General features: G+C 41.6%; 1 protein-coding gene across 6 annotated transcripts in view; it reads right to left on the bottom strand.

Moving 5' to 3' along the window:
* LOC123481595 (activating molecule in BECN1-regulated autophagy protein 1-like) overlaps positions 1-18345 on the bottom strand; it is an 82325-nt gene that overhangs the window by 18188 nt on the left and 45792 nt on the right. For all 6 annotated transcript variants that reach the window (XM_045206133.1, XM_045206131.1, XM_045206132.1 and 3 more), the window contains 3 exons: positions 14677-14865; positions 7893-8047; positions 5267-5406 (listed from right to left, as the gene is read on the bottom strand). In XM_045206133.1, coding sequence (XP_045062068.1) covers positions 5267-5406; positions 7893-8047; positions 14677-14865 — 484 coding nt within the window. The remainder of the gene's footprint in view (positions 1-5266; positions 5407-7892; positions 8048-14676; positions 14866-18345) is intronic.

Consider the following 18345-nt stretch of genomic DNA (forward strand, 5'->3'; position numbering starts at 1 on the left):
TGTTTCTGGTGTCCTTTGACAGCTCTTTGGTCTTGGCCATAGTGGAGTTTGGAGTGTGACTGTTTGAGGTTGTGGACAGGTGTCTTTTATACAGATAACAAGTTCAAACAGGTGCCATTAATACAGGTAACGAGTGGAGGACAGAGGAGCCTCTTAAAGAAGAAGTTACAGGTCTGTGAGAGCCAGAAATCTTGCTTGTTTGTAGGTGACCAAATACTTATTTTCCACCATAATTTGCAAATAAATTCATTAAAAATCCTACAATGTGATTTTCTGGATTTTTTTCTCTCAATTTGTCTGTCATAGTTGACGTGTACCTATGATGAAAATTACAGGCCTCTCTCATCTTTTTAAGTGGGAGAACTTGCACAATTGGTGGCTGACTAAATACTTTTTTCCCCCACTGTATATATATATTTTTTCTGGAAGTAGTGCTCTCGAGCCAAAAGTGGTCCCGAAAATTGCGTACTACGTCACATGTGTGCAGATATCTGCACCACATCATTGCTCTCTTTCTTGTTCTGCTGTGTGTGAATCTTGCTAGCTGCCACTCAAATGGCGAGGGGCTGAAGCTCATTGGCTATAACTAATTGCTAGGGGGCTGGCCCACGTGGGGGAAAATATAGGGAAAAGGGCGCAGCACAGCTTCCAGAAAAACAGTCGCTTTCAAAATAGGGATTCTGTGGCTACTTTAGGTAAAACAGTAATTCTGCTCATAGATTACGCATGTATGAACTACACATTCAGCCCAAAGCGGGAGGTTTAAAAAATACTTAGTAGTCGCCAAAGTTCCAGAGCACGTCTTTAAGTCACACCCAAATAGTATTGTGGCCTGAGTGTTGGGAGAATGCAAGCCGCTCCATAAAGCATGGTTACATTGAATAGCTAGAGATAGTCAAGCAGTTGGTTTCTGTGAAGACAGCACCATTCAAATGTGTCTATCAGCTGCATCTTATTAGAAGGAAACGAACAAAATAAGTTTCCATGTTCCATTTATCCCCAGCATCAGTGGACAGGCAGCAGAGTCAGCGAATAAGCAGTCTGTGAGAGACAATGATAAATCATGTACACTTAACGACCCTTCCGCTACAACCGTTTATCAAAATAAGTATGATACAGGGAAATGAAATATTTGATAAGAAACTGAGCAATGGCTCTCTTTTTGGGGTAGTTACCATGGATCTAGGAAAACTGCTGGCAGGCATTAAACTGGGAAGATATTCTTTTCAATAGCACAAAAGTGGATATCTTATATGGACTATTCTTCTTTCTCACACCGGGGGGTAGATAAACAGTATGTGTATATTTCCAAATACCATATTCTGGTGTGTAAGCCAGTGCAGTTGATGGACTGGTGTGCTGAAAGAAAAAATGGATTAGAAAGAGGGGATATTGTTTTCAATCACTCCCTCAGGCAACAATAATATATGAGAGACAAATTGAGTGCATGACACTTAAATCGCTGAAACGGCAGCCCCTGACATGCTAGTGCTTTCAAATCCTGTCAGAGTGTCTGCTTTACCTTGGCTCTTTACAGTAAAGCACACCAGGCAGAAGAAGAGACCTGCTCAAATCCCCAAAGGAGGAAGACAATCCATGTCTTCTCTCATTTGCATGAATCCGACAGCGTGGCTGATGGCAGGGAATGAGCCTTGCAACCGGAGGGTAGCTGGCATCAATATCTCAGGTGCCACCTACTGCTGATGTTCCCTTGAGCAAGGAACTTAAACCCCCTAAACTGCTCATCGGGCGCTGCACTGCGGCTGCCCTCTGCTCCAGCCTCTCAAACCGAATGTGTGTTTGTGTGCATATTTGTGGGTGGGGTGGGGGTATATCTTAAGATATAATTGAGCTCTGCAAATATCACCAGGATGATTTAACATTAGACACATGCATAAGTTATGCATAAGTTATTTTGACATTAGTTTGGACAGGCCTAACTCAAACGTGTCTGAGCCAGTAACTGGATATTGGCACTGCTTGCTTATTCATCATTGTCTTGGATAATATGTAGCAGATGAGGTTCATTAGTACTATGTCCAGCTGTAGTGAGTGCAGTTTTACTAGAAACTCCTTTAAACACTCAGAGCAACACTGAGAACTGGAATAGAGACCGTTTGGACAGAGATGTTTGGGACTACAATGAGCCAGAGCTGAAGCCTCAACTGTTTTGCCAATGCTCTTAAAATACCTCCATAAAAAGGGATAATGAGAGCTCTTCCTCAGGGCTCCTTTACCCAGAAGTCTCTGGGTGACTGGCCTGTTCTCCTCCAGCTGTTCCAACATCCGGCGGGCACAGAACCGCTCCACTGCTCGCTCTCATGACAGTTAGAGGCTTTTATGGGATATGATGTGTGTGATGATCATACACATACAGTACTATAGAGAGCAGGTGCTGGATATCATGAGTGTGCATCTGGTTTACAAGTCCCTACATGTTCTGCTTCAAATGTAAGGCAGCCACTGTGTAAAGTGAGAAGCAGGAGTGGGATAATCAATTTGAGGATAGATTTCCTCAGGTACCTGTACATGTGAAACCCTGGTTCCAGTCGGATAACCAATCAAAGTCTGCGGTTAACCTGACATAGACCCTGTACTAACTAGCAAGGAATTCCTACCTGTACCATTAGAGTATTTGGCCCGTGAAAAGCTTACATTTTAGACCTCCAGCACACTAGCTGTGAATCTGAAAGGAAGTTCAAGTATACAATCCAAGAAAAGCTGCCAAGAACAGAACACACGGTGGGAGTAGGGTCAAACTTTCAGGAGAAAAATAAAAATGGAGGAATAATATCGACAGCGTTAGGACCTAGAGGGGGAAAGTTCTTCTTAATGAGACTATTTCCCAAACAAGGCCACTATCTCTCTCTGTCCTGATCTCATTTCAGTTTCCTCAGCAACAACATGTCCCTGCTCCGGAGCAAAGCTGCTTAGAGCACAGCATGCTTGATATAAAAAGTCACATTGCATTATTTTTCATGCTGTTATTCTGTATAACAAAACAGAAAGGCTACAACAGCCAGGCATGCAACATTGAATTATGGGGCTGAAAAATCAATCCCACAATAGAAAACAACCACCTCCATCTGCCAGCGAAATTGGGCGGTAAATACAAAGTGCTACCCAAATCCCCCAAATCTAGGACAATGGAAGACAATGGAATGCGAGATATTTTGGTGAGGGATGACCAATAAACGGAGAAATCAGACAGCCACAGAGACGGTGAGACGTCTGTGTAACAGCTTAGTTTGACAGGCTGATAGATTAGGCTTTCCAGGATGGTTGGCCTCTACCCAACTGGTTCCAGTGCCCCTGGTCCCAGTGCCTTCTGTTGCTAAAGAGGTCACTCTGACCACACAATGACCAACAGAACTCTGCTAGACTGTACTCCACTTGTGGGGCAAGCGACCACTTTTCCACTCAATTGGCATTTGGTCAAGGTAAAAAGGTGGCTATCAGTACAAACCTGTAGACTGTAGTTGAAACAAATAGGGTTGATTGAATTACTAATCCCCTAAACAGTTGATCACCCAAAAGGGCTGATGATCATTGTTTGCTCTGATTCATGTCAAACTGAACGCAGTGAGCCACCATCAAATCGGCTGTTTTGGATTAAATGTGGAATAAAAAATACATTTATTCCAGTTAAACAAGCAGCCTTAAATAGTTTTTCATCCAAGCAGAAAATGTAATATAATGCTTGTAGGAAAAGAAAAACAAATAATTGATTGAAGAAGATTTCAGGGTTCTCGTCAATACGTACAGAGCGAGGAAACTGAGAAACTGAGAAAACGCTGTTTCATACTGCCAACACGTATGAGAGATGCCAGATATTAAAATGCAGCTTCAAATGCAGCTTTCTCAGTAGAGAAGACGTGTGCATCGTTGCGGTTGGTAGTGCTGCTATACGAGGTCTGGCCATATACGAGGTCCTGCCTATAGACCCCTTAGACATGTTTGGTCATGTAATTGACACAACACAGGCAATTAAAACAGACCAGAGAATAGAAACACATCCACGTCCTGAGGTTCTGGTCATTATTCCCCTCTTTAAATGATTCCTGCTCAACAGTGTAGTAGGGAGATGAGCCACTGATTGCAGCACAACTGTTTCTACCATTAGTAAACACACAGGGACATAATAGGCTGTCCCCAATAGGGATGTGGAGTCTATGCTGCAGTGGTGTACTGTACTGTATGTGTGCCTGTGAGTGAGGCAGTAAGTCCATGGGGAGTACTATGTGTTCTTCCTCTTGTGATGCTTGTTTGATTATTATTCACCTGTGGTGCTCTGCGTGTGTAGGAATGCTAGTACTGTATTTTACAGACCACAATTAGGGCTTCACGATATAGATGCAGTTTTAAGTCTCTCTTGGATGTACAGTGATATTCTCTGGGTAAAGGTAAGATTATGGTTGGATCATTAAGATTATTGATATAAATTAGAGACAATTTTGCTGTTGATGAATTGCAATGTCTTTAGGGACGTTTTAGATATAATTCCCACATTTTCCTCTTCAAAATCGCAGAACATTATTTGTCTGGGCTTAACTATCGCTGTCAGTAAACTGTTGGTTTGTTAATAAGGTTTGTAATTTCTATGTGTAGAAAATCCTGTTTGGTCATAATGCACATTTTACTGCTGTTGGATGAGATCTAGGCTATAGTTTTTGTTCCCGGAAGTAACAATGCAGGCTCAGGGGCTAGGGAGAACAAATCATCCTTCCCTCAATTTATTTCAGACAGCCAGACATAACGGAGAAAAACATAACTGAGAAACGTTTTGAAGAGTGAATGAGAACAAGCTCATCTGAATTGACTAAGTCAGTGGGCGCTCCATCGATCCAACTCTCCCTGCCCTGCCTGCCTGCCGTGGGTGGGTGGGAACTGCTGCCTGCCTTCACGAATGTCAAAGGCTTTAAAGCCATGAGCACTGGGACTCTAAGGGCCATTACGTAACCACACAAATGAGGGGATTCTTGTCCTCAACAGCAGCAGAAACAGATATTTATCTAAAGTGAGGATAGAAAACGCAGTAATTCGCTTTTTTTCGTACAAATGTAAAACAAATACATGGCATATAGAGAAAGGTGCTTAGGGAGAAATCTAGCCACAGGCCACTCCTGATTTTAAAAAACCGTGGTAGTGAGAGAAGAGGTGTTGAGGACAAACGTAGTTCTCTAAGCCAGGGGCAGATTGCACTGTGCGAGAGGGAAGGCAAGAAAGAGAGAAACAGAGAGAAAAAGAGTGCGTAGTGCAGACTTACACAGGTCTGCAGATGACTAGGTCTCCCTTGTTGGTACCATAGGCAAGCCCCAGGCCAGGTTCTGGGAGCCAGCGGGCCGAGTTGATGCTGACGTGTCTCCGCTGATCAGCGGCCATGGGGTACACCACATCAAACATTCTCTGGAGGGAATGGGGACATATGGAAACAAATCAATTACAGCCACAGCAAAGAGTACCACTATTGTCCCAGTATGGTACAACCAAAACAAACAACAAATATTTTAGAATTGTACTGCATTAGCGCCGTCTTCTAATGAGCTTTACCCTTCACATTAGATTAGCCTGTTATCACTTAATTTCATGTTAATATATTGGTTATCAATTAACCCGATGATTCAGAACCTGAGACATAATCCGTTACTAGTGTGGGAATAGCAGAACAATGTTAGAACTTTAGTCTGTCTGTTGAAGTGCTGATTAGTGTTGCTGAGTCTGCCTTGTCAGAAAGTATAGAGCTGTTCCCTGTCTTAACAGCTGGCTGTTCCCTCAATTAATCAAGTTAAGGAGAGACGTTGTTGGAGTGCTCATTTAAGAACATTCCCCTGGGCTTGTCACGCCACTTCTCAATATGACTAGCCAAAACTGCTGCTATGACAACCATATCAGGTGACTGACATGAGTACTACTTCCTGCCTCGTACCCTGTGAAGCGAAGAGGGATGACCACATATGCCTGTCTGTCTACGTCGGCATACAGTTTACACCACTCTGAGACAAAGTAGGGAGAAATAACTTTTTCAAGAACAAAGGAGAGGGGGAAAAGGCTGTTTAATTCATCTCCAAACGTAGGAGCAAGACAGCAAAATTGGGGATCTGCATGAGAGCTGTCAGAACTGGACTGTCTACTCTGCCAGAACTTGGGCGGTGTGTCAGATGTACTTGCACAGAATGCAAAATGTTCAACTTACAAATTCAGAGCATATCTAACACATTCCCCTTTTGCTTTGATATGTAAGAGTCATCATTTCCATTTTGATAGGAACAAAAAACAAGTTATTAACGTGAGACAATAACACTTTGCGCAAAACGCCTCTTAGTTTCAAGCCAAATCACAGGATTTTATGCACCATGCGGCAGCTTTAAAAACAAAAATAACATTCACAATTTGTTCAATTCGATTTGGTTAATTACGACTCTCTTCAGACCATGTTCAATTAGAAAACGTATGTCACAACAATTTCAACACTGGCAATGTGAGAAGTTTGGAGTTAGTAGAGTCACTGGTGCTGCTAACCCCCCCCCCCCCGAAAAGTAAAAATGTCATCTCAATTATCATATAGCCTAGTTGCCAGGGCATCTTCAAAAATGGGAAGGGACTGAAAACAGTCACACAAACAGCAAGAGGCAGAAGGAGAGACAGAAAGACAACATCAAAGTGGCACCCTGGTGTTGTTTACCCAGCCAAGTCATCAGAGGCTGCCCAGGCAGTGGGTCCTGCTTCCATCAGGCCCTCTGAGGGCTGGCTCTGAGGTGGCCATGGGACACTGGGCTGTGTTCTGGGTCACTGGGATGTCACAGACGGACCCCCGGCTCCAAGCCCTGAATCATAAACACTTTACCCCTCATCCTTCACACACCACCTCCCACAACCCCTGCTACATTCTGATACATGTACAGCCAAAACAGGGTCACATACTGAGCCACCAAACACAGAACACTTTCAAAGACCCTTCACTACTAGTTAAGTGTGGCACATTGTGAAATTGTGTAAACGGTGTGATAGATTCTCTAAAACGGTAATCATGGTTATAAAAAATGGTCTTCTCTTAAAAAAACTCATTCAAAAGGGAGAATGAAATGTTTCACAGTGCTCAAAGATCATCAAGACCGTATCAGCAGACACCTTCCTCTGAAAGAGGAAAGGGAACACACTGTACTGTGGTCTGCCAAAGGGCCATGAGAGCTCCAGGGGTAGATGAAAGACTAAATGAGATCTGCATAACCATGATTCTACTTGGGGTCTAGCATCCTCTGTCAGAGAGGTTTCTCCATTACACTGCTGGGATATAAAAGGCTAGAGCCAGCACCTGGCGGCATTTGAAAATCCTCTCATTGATTGTAAGCCCATTTTCTATGCCCATCTTGTTGGAGCAAATACATTCTAAAGCAGATCAATAAAGATGTTTGGTACCTTCAGAATCCAGTTAAAGTAGAGTTAATGCAGGCTCTGCCAGCCTTGGTTTGTTTGTTTGGGGTTGCTAATCTGGCAGGCCATTGTGAGAGGGCTGGAGCTGCGAGGGTATTATTGAGCTACTGAATTGTAATATCTGTGTCTCACGTTCCTCCTCAGTTGCTTAGAGATAATGGGGATAATGGAGATAATTGTTCATCCCCCAAGAATGATGGAGTTAATGTAGCTATTTATAAAGAGTCGTACTCTTTGCCAGCCAGAAGAAGCTCATCATTTACAATCTCCTTTACCTCCAGATGTGGGAGGTTTCATTTTGTTACTGTCACCCAGAGGATGCTTACAGATGATTTGGGTATAGGTTCTTGCTGGCATTCTCAAGTTCAATGCAAATAAACCTGAATCAAGATGCTTTGACGAAAGCAGAAATAAAATGGCATAATACATTGTTGTTCCTGGTTAACGTTGGCCAAACTCACCCTCATGGAAGTCTCTCCACCATGGGGCTGCTGCAGGCGGAACACTTGTGCTACAATGTGGTCTGTGGTGTGATGGAGAAGGATCCTGCGGGAGGCCAAGCCCACCATCACGTAGTGGCCCATCGGGGACAGGCTGACAGAGATGGCATTAGGACCTAGACAAAGAAGAGATGGTTAGGCTACTTTATGTTGAGCATGGATGAGCTTGGCATTTAAACTTAAAGCAAATATTGAACACCTTCTGTCATGGTTTTACTTGAGGGCCTAAAAACACTCCATACTGTAAATTGCTTTATAGATAATTGGGATTGCATTCTGAATACCTATTGACACAGCAGCTATAAATAACAGACAACAGGAACCATTCAATTAAACTGTCCTGCCTTCTCTGATGCCTTAGATTGATGCATGCTACTGTACAAGCAGGCTAATGCAAGTCAGTTTAATTTCTTAACAAACCGGTGAAGTATTTCTTAATTAATGGTTTTAAATGGTTTTTGACGACAGTTGAATGTTTGTTCCCACTTGAGAAACATACAGTAAAACAAACTCACTCATTAAAGGCAACCATTTGGAAGCCGATACTATTATCCAGTTAGGAATCTGGAGAGTCCCTCTCTGTTGAATGCAGCCTGCACCTGCTAAAAACCTAAAAAGGTATATTTGTGTACTTGATTAAGCTATTGCCTAGTCTTAAGGACTGGTAAGTGTTTGTACTGCTCGCGAGAGTAGTACAAACTATAAATTACTGTATTCACAGCTACTTTGGGACCAGACTTGCTCTAAATAATTTGTTTTGCATTTATGACTAGCTAATTAAGTAGGCCTCCCACATTCCCATATCTACTTACCTGTTGCCTATTTAAAGCTTTAATTTACCTTTATCAATCTTCATGCTTAATACACCTTAATTAATATACTAAAACAATACTGCTGAAAATGGACTTTAAAGATTCAATCTCTAAGATTGTATTGACACCACTGAATGACAGCACAGAACATATATTTTCGAAGCACTCCTTAAAGTCCATGTGCCAGGGGAGGGGGGGGTCGGTCGGGTTCACTTTGATTGACAATGTCGCATAGTGATTTTTTTGAAGGTCTATGTCCCTACGGTTGGAAAAAGTGCGAGAGCAGTGTGTGTTATGACTCTCTTTCATCCCTCCATCCCATAATATTTCCCTAGGACAAACAATGGCAGTATACAACAAGTTATTGCTCACTTATACCCTTTCATCATTTATCATTGGAAAGCTTAGATTCACAGCCATCCGTCAGAAACATTTTCGAATGTTCAGGTCAAAATACCTCTGATCTCCAGGGTACATACAGTGCCTTCAGAAAGTATTGATAGCCCTTGAATTTCCACATTTTTGTTGTGTTACAGCCTGAATTCAAAATAGATTAAAATGTTTTTTCCCCCTCGCATCTACACAAAATGTTTGCACTTTTATTGAAAATTAAATACAGAAATCTAATTTACATAAGTATTCACACCCATGAGTCAATACACAAGCGATTACAGCTTCTACATCTGCATTGCTTGCTGTTTGGGGTTTTAGGCTGGGTTTCTGTATATCACTTTGTGACATCTGCTGATGTAAAAAGGGCTTTATAAATACATGTGATTGATTGATTGATTGAATCTTTTTGGGTAAGTCTCTAAGAGCTTTGCACACCTGGATTGTACAATATTTACACATTCTTTTAAAAATTCTTCAAGCTCTGTCAAGTTGGTTGTTGATCATTGCTAGACAGCCATTTTCAAGTCTTGCCATAGATTTTCAAGCCAATTTAAGCCAAAACTGTAACTAGGCCACTCAGGAACATTCAATGTCGTCCTGGTAAGCAACTCCAGTGTATATTTGGCCTTGTGTTTTAGGTTATGGTCCTGCTGAAAGATACATTTGTTTCCCAGGGTCTGTTGGAAAGCGGACTGAACCAGGTTTTCCCCTAGGATTTTGCCTGTGCTTACCTCTATTCCGTTTCTTTTGATCCTAAAAAAACTCCCCAGTCCTTGCTGATGACAAGCATATCCATAACATGATGCAGCCACCACCATGCTTGAAAATATGAAGAGTGGTACTCCGTGATGTGTTGTATTTGCCCCAAACATAACGCTTTGAATTCAGGACATAAAGTTAATTTCTTTGCCAAGTATTACTTTAGTGCCTTATTGCAAACAGGATGCATGTTTTGGAATATGTTTCATCTGTACAGGCTTCCTTATTTTCACTCTGTCAATGAAGTTAGTATTGTGGAGCAACTACAATGTTGTTGATCCATTCTCTTGTTTCTCCTATCAGAGCCATTAAACCGTAACTGTTTTAAAGTCACCATTGGCCTCATGGTGAAATCTCTGAGTGGTTTCTTTCCTCTCCGACAATGGAGTTAGGAAGGACGCCTGTATCTTTGTAGTGACTGGGTGTATTGATACAACATCCAAAGTGTAATTAATAACTTCACCATGCTCAAAGGGATATGTCTGCTTTTATATATCAATAGGTGCTCTTCTTTGCGAGGCATTGGAAAACCTCCCTGGTCTTTGTGGTTGAATCTGTGTTTAAATTCACTGCTCGAATGAGGGAACTTAGAGATAATTGTATGTTAAACACTATTATTGCACACAGAGTCAGTCCATGCAACTTATGTTATTTGCTAAGCACATTCTTACTCCTGAATTGATTTACAGTGTATTCAGAAAGTATTCAGACCCCTTTACTTTTTTCCAAATTATGCTACATTACAGCCTAATTCTAAAATGGATTAAATCATTTTATTCCCTCATCAATCTACACACAACACCCCATAATGACAAAGCAAAAAAACTGGTTTTTAGACTTGTCCCGAAGCCACTCCTGCATTGTCTTGGCTGTGCGCTTAGGGTCTTTGTCCTGTTGGAAGGTGAACCTTCGCCCCAGTCTGAGGTCTTGAGCGCTATCAAGGATCTCTCTGTACTTTGCTCCATTCCTCTTTCCCTCGATCCTGACTAGTCTCCCAGTCCCAGCCGCTGAAAAACATCCCCACAGCATGATGCTGCCACCACCATGCTTCACCGTAGGGATGGTGCCAGGTTTCCTCCAGACGTGACGCTTGGCATTCAGGCAAAAGAGTTCAACCTTGGTTTCATCATACCAGAGAATCTTGTTTCTCATGGTCTGAGAGTGCTTTAGGTGCCATTTGGCAAACTCCAAGCGGGCTGGCATGTGCCTTTTACTGAGGAGTGGCTTCCGTCTAACCACTCTACCATAAAGGCCTGTTTGGTGGAGTGCTGCAGAGATGGTTGTTCTTCTGGAAGGTTCTCCCATCTCCACAGAGGAACTCTGGAGCTCTGTCAGAGTGACCATCGGGCTGTTGGTCACTTTCCTGACCAAGGCCCTTCTCCCCCATTTGCTCAGTTTGGCCGGGTGGCCAGCTCTAGGAAGAGTCTTGGTGGTTCCAAACTTCTTCCATTTAAGAATGATGGAGGCCACTGTGTTCTTGGCGACCTTCAATGCTGCAGACATTTTTTTGTACTCTTCCCCATATCTGTGCCTCAACACAATCCTGTCTCGGAGATCTATGGACAATTCATTCAACCTCATGGCTTGGTTTTTGCTCTGACATGCACTGTCAACTGTGGGACCTTATATAAACAGGTGTGTGCCTTTCCAAATCATGTCCAATCAATTGAATTTACCACAGGTGGACTCCAATCAAGTTGTAGAAACATATAGGATGATCAATGAAAACAGGATGCACCTGAGCTCAATTTCGAGTCTCATAGCAAAGGGTCTGAATACTATCTGTTTTTATGTTTAATACATTTGCAAAAATTCATAAAAACCTGTTTTCGCTTTGTCATTATGGGGTATTGTGTATAGATTGAGGAGGGGAAAAAACAATTTAATCAATTTTAGAATAAGGCTGTAACGTCAACGGGTCTGAATACTGTAGGCTTGCATAACAAAGGGGTTGAATACCTATTGACTAGAAACATTTCAGCTTTTCATTTTTAATGAAATTAATAACATAATTCCACTGACATTATGGGGTATTGTGTGTAGGCCTGTGACACAAAATCTCAATTCATCCATTTTAAATTCAGGCTGTAACACAACAAAATGTGGAAAAAGTCAAAAGGGTGTGAATACTTTCTGAAGGCACTGTATGAGAATTACCTGTATAAATGGCTTTAAAAAGGAAATCCTAATACATTTAAAAATTAGTTTGACAAGTAGGTCATGGAATGTTGGAAGCTTAGCCAAAGAATTCAATGTAACGGGGCAGCTATGTTTTTGGATTGTAACTTTGGTGAAAGAGGCACCAAATTGCACACACATAGCTAGAAGATTTGTAGATACAGGGCCATCACAGAATTCACACATTAGCCCCACAGAAGCCTTTTTCCAATATGGCGCCAAACAACTCAATGGGGTGTTATTGCACAATTTCATATGACCATACCTGTATGAAATACAATTGTAGTATTTCCAAATATTTTCATAGTTATGTACAGTACACAACCACATGGGCCAGATGTTAAATTATTCACATAATTGTGGTAAGAAAGTGCCCAAAAAGCTGTTTGAATCGCTGATTTCTGAAGATGTTATGATCAATAATTGCAATATTTCATCTTCAAAAATGTAAAATGGACATGTACATGTGAATAGTCATGGATGCTTTCAAAGTTGGTTGATCCTACAGCTATTGTATGCAGTAATCATATGCCTATGAAACCGAGTAATACTGTTAGCACTGAGGTGGTGTGCCCTAACAGGAAGTCCACCGTGTGCAGCTCAGCCTGCACTAATAAAAATAACCAGAGTATGTCTACCTCTGCTAAGCTTCCCAGTAAAGCAAGAAAAATACTCAAGCGTCCCAGAAAAGTGTTACAAAATAACCCACGTTATTTGTAGCTTAAGAAGCAAGGTTCATGAAATCAATAACAGATGACATTCATATTCTGACAATCTCTGAAACTCACTTAGATAATACCTTTGATGATACAGTGGTAGCAATACAAGGTTATAACATTTACAGAAAAGACAAATGCCAATGGGGGCGGTGTTGCGGTATATATTCAGAACCACATTCCTGTAAAGCTTAGAGAGGATCTCATATTAAATACTGTTGAAGTAATATGGCTACAGGTTAATCTGCCTCACCTAAAGCCCATTTTGGTGGGAAGCTGCTATAGACCACCAAGTGCTAACAGTCAGTATCTGGATAACGTGTGAAATGCTTGATAATATATGTGATATCAATAGAGAGGTAACTTTCTGGGTGATTTAAATATTGACTGGCTTTCATCAGTCTGCCCACTTAAGAGAAAGCTTCAAACTGTAACCAGTGCCTGCAACCTGGTTCAGGTTATCAAATCAACCTACCAGGCTAGTTACAAACAGTACAGGAATTAAATCATCAACATGTATTGATCCCAATATAGTAGCCATATCTAGGAAAACCAAAGTTCCAAAGGCTGGCCTAATATTGTGTATAAGAGGTCATACAATAGGTTTTGTAGTGATTCCTATGTTGTTGATGTGAATAATATTTGTTGGTCCGTGGTTTGTAATGACGAGCAACCAGACGCTGCACTTGACACATTTATGAAATTGCTTATCCCAGTTACTAATAAGCATGCACCCATTAAGAAAATGACTAAAAACGGTTAAATCCCGTGGATTGATGAGGAATATAAACATTTTATGGTTGAGAGGGATGAGGCAAAAGAGATGGCAAATAGGTATGGCTGCACAACCGATTGGCAAACGTACTGCAAATTGAGAAATCATGTGACTAAACTGAATAAAAAGAAGAAACTACACTATGAAACAAAGATAATTGACAAATAATTATAGTAAAAACCTTTGGAGCACCTTAAATGAAATGTTGGGCAAAAAGGCAAACTCCGATCCGTCATTCATTGAATCAGATGGCTCATTCATCACAAAACCCACTGATATTATCAACTACTTTAATGATTTTTTCATTGGCAAGATAAGCAAACTTAGGCATGACATGCCAGCAACAAACGCTGACACTACACATCCAAGTATATCTGACCAAATTATGAAAGACAAGCATTGTAATTTTGATTTCTGTAAAATAAGTGTGGAAGAGTGAAAAAAGTTTTATTTTCAATCAACAATGACATCCGGTCTGACAACTTGGATGGAAAATTACTGAGGATAATAACGGACAATATTGCCACTCCTACAGGCCCTAGTTTTGTCGCACCTGGACTACTGTTCAGTCGTGTGGTCAGGTGCCATTTTAAAACCCCTTGTCAAACAAAGTTTCCTTTTTAAAGCCATTTATACAGGTAATTCTGACATGAAAATGCTTCTGATTGGAAAGCTTAGATTCACAGCTGTCTATGATTGAAGGGTATTAACTTGTATACTGACTGTCATGGGGTAAAATCCCTATGGGAAAAATGAATAGGATGGAGGGATGAAATAAAGAGTGATAACACAGAAAGTTACCATTGCTACACTGCTATCACACATGTTCTATCTCTAGGGACACAGATCTTCAAAAAAAATCACTATGAGACATTGTCAACCCAAGTGAGCCTGATGGCCCAAATTTGGGGGATTAGCTCATGGACTATTATGGGCCACCATGTTACTTTAGAGCAGTTGTGTCAAACTCATTACATGGAGGGCCTGCTGTCTGCTGGGTTTTGGTTTTTCCTTTACATTTCAATCAATTACAAGGGAGGAGCGAAAACCCGCAGACACTCGGCCCTCCGTAGAATGAGTTTGACACGTGCTTTAGAGAGACAATGACTTACCGAATCTCTTGGAGTAGAGCATCTCTCCCAGGTTGTGAGGCGCCAGAGAGTAGACGGCCAGGATGCCCTCGTCTGGGAAGCCCCGCTGGCTGCTGGGTATGAACACGGCCAGGAGCTGCCCGTCTGCAGAGATGTCACAGCTGGCATCATTGTAGATCTTGCAGTTTTGCACCAGCACGTTGACAGAAGCTGCAGTGGCAGGAGGAGAGGAGACAGACAGATGTGAGCTTTCAGTTTCTCCTACTGTGTACATGTCTGGTGCACATCAACTATACAAAGAGGTCACTTTGTAAACAGGTGAATGTCTCAGAAGCTTGGAGGGAGAACGCAAGGAGAAGAAAGGTTGACAGATTAGCATTCAGTCATATTTTTGTTGTTGCTCTCAGACAGTGGGGATTAATGCTTGTTAACAAAAAAGGCAATATTACTCACACTCTCAACTAAGTCCTAAGCTAGTCCACACTGCATTGACATAGTATATTGCTAATTTACATATCTAGTATGTCTCAGACTGCTGCACCTGTAAAAAAAAAAAAGATAGAATAGTTCCCACTTCCAATTAACAGCACTGCTATGAAAACAAATGCTAATTTCAGTCTGTTCAAAATATTTACCCGAAAGTTAGACTTGAGAAAGGCAAATGACTCTTAATTTTAATTTTTTTTAATCTATTGATTATTTATTTTGGCATTGATCTTAATGTTACATTCCAACACCCAGCATAATCCCTTCCTGTCTCCCTAGAGGAGAGATCAAAAACATGATTAAGTCATTTCTCAAAGAAGGCTGAGCGCAGTGGCTATATTAACACATAACTCCCCTCCTAGCGTTGAGATACTGTAAGGAGAAGGGAAGTAATACTGGTAATGACTATACTGACTACTTGATGTATTGATGGAAATAGGCTAAATGAAATGCATTCCATTTTTAGAGGGGAAACTATACACAAGCGCATTGGCAATGCCATGCAATTGATACTGTATTAGGCATTCAACAAAAACAACAAAAACATATTTTCTAAAATAGAAAATCGGCAGTAAACTTTTTTTTGCCTTTTTTTTTTACAAAGAAAGGGTACCCTTATGGCAAGCTGTGTCAAGCGAACAAATGGGTCACATACAGTAGGCAGTAGAGGAATATCATCAGTTAGCTGCTAGCAGACCATGCTCCAGTTCCTCTAGCTGGTTATCCCCTGCCTACACCTTGGTTGAGGGAGCAGAGCTCTCCTTCCAATAACCTAGCCCAAGGATGTCTGTCATGGAACCAATACCAGTGGGTCTACTTGGGTCCAGTGAGGACCATGGTGATGGCTGGTGAGGGAGGGGTAGACCCCGTGCATAGTGTATGGCCCATTCAAGCAAGGGGTGATCACAGCTGCTTGCAGGGAAGATTTAAGCTGGGCCATTTTAATTAAGTAAAGCAGTGAAGAAGTAGCAATGTAGGGCCGGGGCCTTGGGGGCAGACCCTGTTTTCTCCTTTGTGACAGCTTTATGAGCTCAATCTGTCTAGCACAGCTAAATGGACAGAGTGGGCATGCCACGCATACCAAGTGAAGCAGCGACTTGTGTACGTTCATTTGTGCTTTCACAAACAAATACACTTCACTTGTATAGGGTACACTGTATGCAATGTATGAGAATCAAATCAAAAATCATTAATTGTCACATGTGCCGAATACAACAGGTGTAGACCTTACAGTGAAATGGTTACTTACAAGCCCATAACCAACAATGCAGTTTTAAGAAAGAATACCTAAAAAAAAATGAAATAAAAGTAACAAATAATTAAAGAGCAGCAGTAAAATAACAATAGCGAGGCTACAGTGGGGAAAAAAAGTATTTAGTCAGCCACCAATTGTGCAAGTTCTCCCACTTAAAAAGATGAGAGAGGCATGTAATTTTCATCATAGGTACACGTCAACTATGACAGACAAATTGAGAAAAACAAATCCAGTAAATCACATTGTAGGATTTTTAATGAATTTATTTGCAAATTATGGTGGAAAATAAGTATTTGGTCACCTACAAACAAGCAAGATTTCTGGCTCTCACAGACCTGTAACTTCTTCTTTAAGGCTCCTCTGTCCTCCACTCGTTACCTGTATTAATGGAACCTGTTTGAACTTGTTATCAGTATAAAAGACACCTGTCCACAACCTCAAACAGTCACACTCCAAACTCCACTATGGCCAAGACCAAAGAGCTGTCAAAGGACACAAGAAACAAAATTGTAGACCTGCACCAGGCTGGGAAGACTGAATCTGCAATAGGTAAGCAGCTTGGTTTGAAGAAATCAACTGTGGGAGCAATTATTAGGAAATGGAAGACATACAAGACCACTGATAATCTCCCTCGATCTGGGGCTCCACGCAAGATCTCACCCCGTGGGGTCAAAATGATCACAAGAACGGTGAGCAAAAATCCCAGAACCACACGGGGGGACCTAGTGAATGACCTGTAGAGAGCTGGGACCAAAGTAACAAAGCCTACCATCAGTAACACACTACGCCGCCAGAGACTCAAATCCTGCAGTGCCAGACGTGTCCCCCTGCTTAAGCCAGTACATGTCCAGGCCCGTCTGAAGTTTGCTAGAGTGCATTTGGATGATCCAGAAGAGGATTGGGGAGAATGTCATATGGTCAGATGAAACCAAAATAGAACTTTTTGGTAAAAACTCAACTCGTCGTGTTTGGAGGACAAAGAATGCTGAGTTGCATCCAAAGAACACCATACCTACTGTGAAGCATGGGGGTGGAAACATCATGCTTTGGGGCTGTTTTTCTGCAAAGGGACCAGGACGACTGATCCGTGTAAAGGAAAGAATGAATGGGGCCATGTATCGTGAGATTTTGAGTGAAAACCTCCTTCCATCAGCAAGGGCATTGAAGATGAAACGTGGCTGGGTCTTTCAGCATGACAATGATCCCAAACACACCGCCCGGGCAACGAAGGAGTGGCTTCGTAAGAAGCATTTCAAGGTCCTGGAGTGGCCTAGCCAGTCTCCAGATCTCAACCCCATAGAAAATCTTTGGAGGGAGTTGAAAGTCCATGTTGCCCAGCGACAGCCCTAAAACATCACTGCTCTAGAGGAGATCTGCATGGAGGAATGGGCCAAAATACCAGCAACAGTGTGTGAAAACCTTGTGAAGACTTACAGAAAACGTTTGACCTGTGTCATTGCCAACAAAGGGTATATAACAAAGTATTGAGAAACTTTTGTTATTGACCAAATACTTATTTTCCGCCATAATTTGCAAATAAATTCATTAAAAATCCTACAATGTGATTTTCTGGAAAAAAAATTCTCATTTTGTCTGTCATATTTGATGTGTACCTATGATGAAAAGTACAGGCCTCTCTCATCTTTTTAAGTGGGAGAACTTGCACAATTGGTGGCTGACTAAATAATTTTTTCCCCCACTGTATATACAGGGTGTACCGGTACCGTGGCAATGTGCGGTTAGTTGAGGTAATTGAGGTAATATGTACATGTAGGTAGAGTTATTAAAGTGACTATGCATAGATAATAAACAGAGAGTAGCAGCAGCGTAAAATAAAGGGGGGGGGGGCAATGCAAATAGTCTGGGTAGCCATTTGATTAGATGTTCAGGAGTCTTATGGCTTGGGGGTAGAAGTTGTTTAGAAGCCTCTTGGACCTAGACTTGGCGCT

This window comes from Coregonus clupeaformis, chromosome 21, assembly GCF_020615455.1.
Source record: "Coregonus clupeaformis isolate EN_2021a chromosome 21, ASM2061545v1, whole genome shotgun sequence".
Classification (NCBI taxonomy): domain Eukaryota; kingdom Metazoa; phylum Chordata; class Actinopteri; order Salmoniformes; family Salmonidae; genus Coregonus; species Coregonus clupeaformis.